Below are 9,974 nucleotides of genomic sequence, written 5' to 3' on the forward strand. Positions count from 1 at the left end.
ATGTGGATGCATCTTGAATTAACACGAAGGTTGAATTCAAATGCATCTTCTATCCGGTGCAATCTGTTTAAGTAGTTTGGATCGGAAAAAAATAGTTGGGGCTGCATTTGAGGAGCTGGAGATGCTGGGGTTGCCCATTTATTCAGTAGTTCAAGCTGTAGACCACAACAGAAGAGACCCAAAGCAATTCTTTTCTTCAGCCGGAGGGGATGTGAATCCAATGTCTCACCACCAGGCTGTGGTCTCTTCCTGGGTGAGTGCTCTCAGTCTTTGACACCTGGACTCAGGCGCCCTCCAGAAGAGCAGGAGGCTCCCACATCCTTGGCGGGAAGACTTTAAGACCACCCCTGCCACCATATTGTACAAGTCAAGCCCCTCATTTCCCTTGTGATTCTTACTAGTACCAAAAAAGGGGGCTGAACAAAACTGTTTTGTCAAGAAAAATCTGAAGCCAATTTGGTTCTGATCAAATCTTTTTTCTACGACGTGGGTTCTATGATGCAGACACTCTGTTGTTCCCCTCCATATGAAAGGAAGTCTCGCAAAAGAATTAGGTCGCTACTGTCCCTCTAACATAATGGATCTTAAACTGGTTCTGGAAAAGAAAGGAAGTCTCGCAAAAGACTTATCAGCACGACAGCGTGGTGATCTTTCCCAAACATACCTTCTGCCAAGGCTCCGACAGGATAGAGAGGGATCCAGATGGTGTATCGGATCCAGGTGAGGACCTTCCATTCCATGTCAATGGAGGAGAGCATGTAGAAGGGATACCTGGAGCAAAGGCAGTTTGAGAAAAACAGATGTCACTTATGAGGTTAGCTCCTTACTTAACATGCTGTTCCAGCATTGTGCACAGTGGCCATAAGGTGTCATCTGGCAACCCTGCTGACTATCTAAGATGTGACTGTGTGTTCAGTTCCTGCCTTAATGTTCACAAAGGGGCTGGTCCCTGTGGCTGTCGTAGCCATGCTCTTCCTCTAGCAGGCTGCCAAACCACAGCTGTTTGTCAGACAGCCCAGAGAGAATGAACTGCCTGGCTTGTTCGACAACTGTCTCAGTTAAAAACAGACGCACTAAAAACCCAGAGCAGAGATTGGGCAGAACAAAAGTGCCAAAACCCATAAAATCCGTCAGTGGCTGCTGCTACACACATGTCCTGGGGCAAGCCGCAAGCTAGCACAGGATGGGGGTGCCCCAGTGCTGCCCAGTGATGCCAAGAGACCCACTGCAGGCTGGGCAAAATCACTCTGTGGGCCATATTTTGCCCCCACCCCCTTCTATAACCAAAGAGCATTTGCCATGGAAAATTATGAGTCCTATGATTGTCCTTGGAGATGTGCAGGCATGCAGCTCTATCCTATCCCTATCACTAGAACCAATTCAGACTCTGGCAGAAACAAGGCACTAACCAGAGTATTATGCTGTGACTAGCCTGAGTCCAAACAAACATGGCTCTCCAGAGCCACAATGGCGATACTGATGCCAAAGGGCATCTTTCACAGGCAAAACTCAAAACCATTTTAAAGTAAAGGCTCCTTTAAAAATGAGATTCATGCACAAGTGCTAGGGCAAAACAAACCTGAATATTTCTATCATACTCCAGGCATAGAATATGAAGAACACCACTGCTCTGCTTTGCATTTCTTCCACGCTGCCAAGGATGATGAACAAAATCAAATTCCTTCCAAATACCTGTTAGAAGAAACATTCATGCCTATAAGTATAACAAGAGATACAAACAGAGCACAGTCAGGGGGCAAGCTAGCCCTTCCCCTTAAAAGCTCTCAGCCGCAGCACCATGTGTGCCTTTAGCATGTGATACTAAGGGCAGGGGTAGGCCTGGGTGATACTGTAAGGCCAGGATCTATCACTGCAGCTAAGCTGTTTCCTAACCCTATAGCTTTTCTGCACTGGTTGTGTTTGGATCCTAGCCAGAAGCAGGGAAAGAAGCCATGTTTCAGAAACCTGGCCATACCTTACGTATAGCAGCAACTGACCCTGGCACAGAAACCTTTCTCCGCCAGCTTCTCTATGTCTTTTTGTCCCAGGGGGTCTGGCCTAGGCAGGCAAACCAAGAAGAGGGCTTACTGCCCAGGCTGGGGAGCATGGTTTCCTTCTAATTAGGTCAAGTGGATCCCAAGGGTGACACCAATGCTGTTGCATTAACTTATTTTAGCACTAAGGCCTAAATACTACTATATAAAACATAGAACTACAGTGACCAAGATGGCATGGGGGAAAAAGAGGCATCTTACCACATTACCTGTATTAGAGAAGGTATCAGTGGTGATCTGACGAGTCCTATTAATGAATTCACACTCTCCATAAGTGCGAGTGTCTGGCAGAAATACATCATGTCAGAAATGGTGTGGAAAGTATCATAGAAGGAATCTGTAAGTAACAAGAGAGCATTTAAAGGCTTTTGAATGCCTGCCATGGCAAAACCTACTCAACAATACATCCCTTGACTGCAATCAATTTGTGCATACATTTCAGAATCAGGTTTGGGTTTGAAAAGTTGGCTTGCCCACCTTGTATAGATGGCTTTTGGGCAGGCTATCAAAGACACACTTAGTGCCTTACCTTGCTCAAGCAAAGGGTCTTATGCTAGAAGAAATGCAATACACTGAATTATTTCAGTACTTAAGGTACACAAAAGAAACAGTAGCACTGTACATCAACACAGTACACAGCTGTATATTTAAGAACAGCAGTGGCTTGGCTGTTCTGCTTTCACTAATACCAAATGTCAGCGAAGTCGACATCTCAAATAGGGCATTTTCCCCACAGTGCAATTTTTCAATAGAGAGCTTAGTATTTGAGAACAAAGCAAACATTGCCCCTAAATCATGGGTCTGCAGTTGCCATTTACAGATCCACAGTAATTCCTCTCCTCAACACTATGGCAACTTTGGGAAGTGTCCTGTTGTGTGTTTCAGTGAGGTGCTGACAGTTTCCTGAATGCAGCTTTGCTAAGATTTCATTATTTGGAAGTTTTTGTAAAGGTCAAAGAAATAGCACAGCTATAGAGTGCCTACTACTTGCCTTTTCCCAAGATAAACAGTCGAACCGTCATGTTCACAAAAATCCAGGAGAAGCCCAGAAACTGGACAAGATTATACATGAACAAGTATCCTCTCTTCAGGTGTCTGAAAGCTGTAATCAAGTGTTAAACATCAGGTTAGCAAAACGCAGTGCCATTCCCATTTCCTGCAGTGGGTAGAGGATGAGATGGGGATGGCAAGGGGTCACCGATTAAGCATTTCAAACCTGGAGGTAGGGATCGATCTCTTCCTTATTAATAGTATGATCTGCCTAGTGGAGTCAGAGGAAAACCTGGACTAGAACAATGGGAGTGCTGGCTTTCCTGTCACCTGCTTTCAGGAATATATCAAAAGCCAGTCCCCTATCAAACAGCAATGCAGTGACACTGCGATTGGAAGTGATTTATATGAAGTCTAGGGCACTAATTTTCCAGAAAGACATATCAAGCTTCTTTCAACAGTGCTGGAAGGAGATGTGTGTTACAAAGCACTATTTTGCCTGTGGTGTGTATTAACAGACAACTATCACTATCTTTTAAATCCAATTAGCCTTATGCACTTAAAGGCGCAGTCACTTACGGTCTTTCGGGACTCTGGATTCTATTCTCATTTTGTTGATTCTTTCTTCCTCCTAAAGATGATGGAGAAAGTTATAATAAGTGTTAGTGTAATAAGCCACTGACCTGTTAATTAACTATCCTGTGGCAGAGCTAGTGGGGTTTACAACTCAGTTGCATATCCATTTCATACAAGCATTTAATTTTTCGTGCAGACAAGGGGGGGCATATTCTTTTGCATCAGGAGAGTTACCGCAAGAGCAAATGCTTGTTTAACCAGCAAAGTTACTTTCACTGTATGAGAGAGAATCTCTAACATGCAGATGCTTTTGCTTTTCCTTGTTTTTTAGAAAAAGCTGCTTTCTAGGACAACTGTAGGTTGTTATTATTGCTTGAAGCTATTTCTTTTTCATGTTAAAAAGTCATCCTCTGTTTCTCCTCTAGTCATTAATGGCAGATCTAACAGGTGTTAAATCCTGAGAAGTAACAAGGGAGTTTGTGTAGTGCCTAACCCCGTGAGACTCTCAACCAGCCTAAGACTTTGAGGCATAAGTAGTTACAAGTGAGGCTTGATTTAAACCCAAACCAGCTCATTTGTGACTTCCCCTTCAAAAACCGGGCAAGATTATACATAAACTGCTTGTGACAATTCTGCTTGCATCTTGCGAGCAGCACGCTCACTGAACTCCAAGCAAATGGAAATGTTTAAACTCAGCAGCCAGACAGAGCCTCTTCAAAACAGAATGGCTGTTTTTATCTCTCAGCCCACCACACCTCAGCTGCTGGTGTAACCTGCGTGTGCAGGCCATACCCACCTTTTCTTTGAGCTCCATTTCAGCATCCGACTCATCCAGCCAGCGATCGAAATCCGGGGCCAGAAAGAGTGGGCGTTTCTCTTGCTTGGTGAGTCTCTCCCACCAGTTGCTTTCTTTTTTCTTCACAGTGATGTTCAGCTGCCGCTGCGTCACTTTGTACGCTGGCTGGAACAGAAAGGGCGAGGGCAGCCACATGAACACGTCAGTAGGGCCCCTTAGAGAGCAGGCTGGATTGAGCTGGGGGCAGGTTGGTGGTTCTGGAAGGTGACATCCTGGATCAGCCACACATACCAGCAGTGCAGGGTTATCCCAGCTGCCCCAGCCATGACCTCCATTCTGAAATTCCCCTAAGCCCCATCTGCATTTCAGGTGCTTAACCCCCTAGTTTTCTGCATCCTCCTCTAGCAATGAGGTATCCTGTTCTTTCTGGACTTCTTGTAACTATCCAGGCTTTTTCCCACTGAGTTTCTCAGCACACAGCACTGAAATGACTCAGGGGCTAAGGAAACCAGCTCTTTGATAATGAGGGACCGTGCACCTGGGAGCATGCAGTAGGGAATTCAGGTTAAAAACCAGGTGGAAGTAATGCAGCAGCACCCATAACCTCAGATTTTTTCATTAAAAAGGTGGGGGAAAAGGAAGCTTTCTTTGGGAATTGCGTTGCTGGTGGCTTTGGAATGCTCTGGGCTGAGACCAAGGCGTGGTTTTGAATTTAATTTCTTTGAGATCTCACATTCACTTCTGACCCAACAAGCTGAGGCATCATCAGGTGCTTCCAGACTTGTTTAGCAATAACTATACACACCACAGAACAGCGAAGGAGATGGAAGGATTCTCCTTGCTTGGTAGAGGCAGGAGCTCTGGGGGTCTCCTTTGATGCACTGGGTGCAATGGCCAAATTATTTGCAAGGTGACAAGCAGCTGTCTCAGTCCCCCCAACATTGTGTCCTGCATGCCTCCCAGATTTCATCCTGCTACAGAAGCTGGACCAGTGACAGGAAGGCAGCTAGAAACTGCTTGTGGAAAACCTATTCTCTGGCAGGTGTAGGAAGCCCCATGAAGAATTCTGTGCCGGGACTGGACAGTTAGACTGCCTGGCCGGTTGTGCTGCCTATAATTTATCCGTATGATCTTGCAAAGAGGCATTCCCACCCTCCATTCATTTTAACAGGCTGCAACAAGACAAGGGAACTAGCCTTCCTACTCCTGGGTGTGGCAAGGAGACCATGCGAGCTCCCCTGCTAGAGAACCACTTCCTGCAGAGGCTGACAGTCATCCGGCTGCAATAATACTGTTAGCTCCAGCAGGTGCCTTCCAAGCCACTGAGTGCTAAGGGGCATTTGCTTGCCAGCAGATCACAAGTTTACAGGGGATCACCTCTGGATGGTGCTGTCACTCCGCTGGGCAGTCTCCAGGGGCATTCATTCACCCTCTCAGAGGGTATCCTCACCCGGGGTCCCATCCTTCATAGAGGGCTTAGTCAGGCATGATCCTTTCCTGAGCAGGTGGCTAGAATATATGACCCCCTGTGGGCCGTCTTGCTCCTCCCTCCAGCCTGGCCAATACCACCCACTATCTTCTTCAGCTTGTCACGCAGTGCAGCGAGACAGGCTGGAAAGCTGTTGGAAGCACCCAGAAACGATGATGAAAGCAACGCCTGCCTCGGAAGATCAACATTGTTATCTGGGTTTGCAATCCTGAGGTGTGGCGAGTCTGTGCAGCAACTAGGGAATCAGGCAGCCTTGCTCCATCCCTGTGGTTAAGCCAGGGCTTTGCCCATTTCCTTGGGATGCCAACCCTTGTTGCCATGCCACCAAGCCTTTGCCACCTCAATACTCAACCACCATGCACCACGATCCACACCAAGCCCTCAATGACTTCACATGATTGGAAGGGGTCAGTTCTGACGCACACAACCACAAGCACCCTGGGCCCTGCCCGTCTGCCTGAGACGTCACCTCTCCCTGTGGGCTTTATGGCCATGGTGAGATCACAGAGATACTGGAACCCTCTTAGGCACTTTTTTAAAGCTATCTACATCCGTATCCAAGATACAATCAAAAGCAACAAGCGCCTGTTAAAGAAAAGACAGAATTATCTGGGCACCCAGCACGACTACACGCGCTCTAGTCACGGACTCTCCAATTTCCACTGTTTGCAAACTGAAGTCTCCCTGTAGTGGCAGGATTTTTCTTTCATCCTCACCTCAATCCATGTCACTCCCTGCCAGCAGGTTTTTTGTGTCTCTAACAGCAAATGAAGGAATTCAGGGGATTCCCATTTTGTCTTTAGTGCTGGGGACCAGAAAGGGAGGAGGGCAACGGCTGCAGAGGCAGCATCCTCAGTGACCCAAGGAGGAAGGCCTAGCACCCGAGCAGGTACCTGGATGTGGGACTCTGTATGTGTGGAGTGTCACTGGACAGAGCTCATGGAAGGAGACCCAAGGAGCAGAGATGCAGCTGAAGGGTGTTGTTCAGAGGGGGATCTGAAGACATATTTCTCAGCGAATCAGTGCAGAGAGGCCCTCTCCAAGTAGACTGCAGCATGAGTCACAGACTGCCCAACGCGTGTGAGTGAACTCGTGTTCCTTTCCCAGCACTTCTGCATCCATAGTTTGCAAACCCAGTTCAGCTATTTAGTCCTAGTGAGATCTGTTGAATTTTGCTTTACAAAGGGGATGGTCTCCTTCCCTTCCTCTTTACCCAACCAGAAGAGAGATCTCCCAGGTGACAAATCCCTGGCTCCCAGTCTTGCCAAAGCTATTCCCAAGGGCTGCAGGATGTTACAGTTCTCCTATGCCTCCCCTCACCCATTGGCAGAGCAGATGATTGCCCTACAGTGCTCCTATTGATGAAAAGGGGAATGATAGAAGAGGTTGTTTTTCCCAATCAGGCCCTTTGCCATTGCACTGAGATGGAAAGTGAGACAAGGTTTGCCTGTAGCAGAGAGGCAGCACATCGCAGCAAGGCAGATGGCATTTTCCCCAATCAGGGCTGCTTCACACACAAAATCCCTAGATTTGCTGCTATTTTACTAATCCACCTAAATTACCATTTAAGTCTATCTACTCTTCATTTCTGTGGCAAATTTAAAGCCCAGTCCTGTACACTATTACCTAGGAGAGCGACTGGCTGCAGTGAGCTTATTTGCATGACCAAGTGCAAGGAAAGCAGGCTCAGAGAAGGGATGGTGAACCTGTGCAGCATCTACAACTATGACCGTTAGCAGACTTGCCTGTTATCGCATCAGGAAACAAAGCAGCCACCTCAGGCAGCATCCCTGAGGTTTACAAACAAGTCATTTCTCATTTGCATTTTGTTAAACTACATAATGGCAAGACTTCTCCTTTGAAAAGGACATCAGGAAGAAAGAAAATATACGTACTTTGGGCTCGACAGGTTCCAGAAACTCCAGCTGAAATTCATAAATGTGGTCCCCCTTGGCACCATGCCCCTCAGCTAGAACAGAAGAAGCAACAATCAGTGTAAAGACCATGGGACACCCCCCCCAACCACACACAGTGTTGGTGAAACACATCATTGTTAATCACCAAGTAACATAAAGAGCTTCTCCTGCCCCTCCGGGCTGCAGGATCAAAGTACAACATAATGGAAATGCAAAACCAGAACAAATGCAAATGAAATGCTAAACAGCTGAAACAAAGAGGAGTTCAAAACAGGTGGTGGGCGTCTCAAACAGGAATCAAGAGCGGCTATAGCCCAGCATCACCCCAGGAAGGGCTTTCTGCATGAGGTAGGAAGCCATTTGTGCAAGCTCCGCCTGACAGGAGACACCACAACAAAGGGTCTGTGTCCTATCCCACAGGTAGCAGTGCAATCCATGCAAGCCCACTGGTGACACACTGCAAATCCACCATGATCCACTTGGTCCCTGCACAGGACAGGCTCAACTTGAAAATCTGCTCTTTTCTAGGGAGCTGCCGCAAAAGGATCCCGTTCGCCTAAAGCTGTTTGCAACTTGAGATGACACCTGACTCTCTTCTGCATGCACTCCAGAGCTAAAAGAGACCTTTACATCCCTGCAGCATGAAACAGACCTCGAGGCTTCAAATGAGATCAACTTCAGAGAGAAAAGGCAGCCCTGGGATGTTCCTACTGCAGGTCTGACACCCCACGGCCAAGTTAGCGCTGCACGGGGGAGCTGCTTGGTCCACACAGGAAGGGCTCCACTTCCCTTTTCCACTGACCGTTAGTTCCTGCTAGCCGCTGCGCACGGGGTCTCTATGCCAGACAGATTGCTCTGGGTTACTTCCAGCTCCCAGGCTAGGGAGGTGCCTGGCAGAGAGACACGGACATCCTGCTGACATTTACATGTGGCGAGTGGGTTTGAACAGGTGAAACGTGGTAGTCTCTCGAGGGATGCTTGTATCAATGGATGCAGCTCATCCTAGGACCACCACAGCCGCTCCGCCAGGGCTCTGCTACATCTCACCTGCTCCACGTGAGCAGAGGAGTCTGGGACTGGGGCCTACCTCATCTAGATCACAAAAAGCAATTAGAAATTGTGGCAATAACTCCCTCTGACAACTTATTCCCTGTCCCAACAGACGGCAAGCCGGCACCCGGCTTGGGGCACCCAGCCCCGCGGAGAGATGCCCAAACGCTACAAACTCGAAAAGCAGCCGCTGTCACCTACCTTTGAAATGCAGCACATTGTCAGTGATGGTGATGTCAGGGGTCTGCGGAAAAAGAAACCGTTTTAGGTACGTGCTTGTTTTAAACCTTGGCTAAAGGATCCCAGCTGCAGCTGGCCAGGAGTGCACCAAGCGATGGCTTTCAATTCCAGCAAAGCAGATTTGGGTTAGAGGTCAGGCGACGCTTCCTTACTGTTACAAACTGCTTCGCTGGAGCTTTGCAAGTGGAGGCTGGATAAGAATTGGGCGGGGAGGATTTAGGAATAGTCTCCCCATGTTTGTGCACGGGGTTGGACAAGGTAACCCCCGAGGCTTGTCATACTAGTCCCTGGTCCAGTCCAGCTCATGCCCTTTCTCCAGCCACCTCTTCCGCCAACTCCCCTGTCCACTGTCATTTCTCTCTCCCCTTTTTAGTTTTGTTTTCGCTCTGTCCTGCAAACCTTCCCGAACGGTTCCCACCGCCTCCCAGCCCTCCGCTCTGTCCGCACCTGCTCGGGAAGGGCACGACTCGCGCGCCCCGGGCTCAGGTGCCAGGGCCAGGCGTGCCACGACGTCCTGGGGGACACGCGCCAGGCGCGAGCCCGGCGTTGCACCCCGCTCGGGGGCCAGGAGGGGCCTCAAGGGCCCAGCCAGCTCTGCAGCGGGGACAAGCCAGAGCCCAAGTGAAGGGGGGCAAGGAAACAAAGAGCAAAGGCTGGGGGTGAGGGGGTTAGTTTCTCCCCCCTCCCCCGACAGCTGCGGGCACGGGCACGGGCAGGGCTGTGCGGGGCCCGGCCGCTACCTGCACGTCGCTGAGCTCCACGCGCAGGTAGAGCTCGTGGTGCCGCTGCGCCCAGTGCACGTGCGGCGTCAGGCTGGCAGCGGCGCTCTGCATCATGGCGGCGGCGGCGGCGGCGGCGGCGGC

General features: G+C 49.0%; 1 protein-coding gene across 1 annotated transcript in view; it reads right to left on the reverse strand.

Annotated features, from left to right (window-relative positions):
• HACD3 (3-hydroxyacyl-CoA dehydratase 3) overlaps positions 1 to 9,961 on the reverse strand; it is a 16,699-nt gene extending 6,738 nt beyond the window's left edge. Inside the window, exons 1-9 of the mRNA XM_019503971.1 lie at positions 9,852 to 9,961; positions 9,073 to 9,115; positions 7,801 to 7,874; positions 4,417 to 4,581; positions 3,624 to 3,675; positions 3,046 to 3,156; positions 2,264 to 2,391; positions 1,580 to 1,692; positions 665 to 771 (exon numbers count right to left, since the gene is read on the reverse strand). Of these exons, the coding sequence (XP_019359516.1) occupies positions 665 to 771; positions 1,580 to 1,692; positions 2,264 to 2,391; positions 3,046 to 3,156; positions 3,624 to 3,675; positions 4,417 to 4,581; positions 7,801 to 7,874; positions 9,073 to 9,115; positions 9,852 to 9,947 (889 nt within the window). The 5' untranslated portion in view covers positions 9,948 to 9,961. The remainder of the gene's footprint in view (positions 1 to 664; positions 772 to 1,579; positions 1,693 to 2,263; positions 2,392 to 3,045; positions 3,157 to 3,623; positions 3,676 to 4,416; positions 4,582 to 7,800; positions 7,875 to 9,072; positions 9,116 to 9,851) is intronic.
• Positions 9,962 to 9,974: the final 13 nt, after the last annotated feature.

This window comes from Gavialis gangeticus, unplaced genomic scaffold (genome assembly GCF_001723915.1).
Source record: "Gavialis gangeticus isolate Ggan-Ray unplaced genomic scaffold, GavGan_comp1, whole genome shotgun sequence".
Classification (NCBI taxonomy): domain Eukaryota; kingdom Metazoa; phylum Chordata; order Crocodylia; family Gavialidae; genus Gavialis; species Gavialis gangeticus.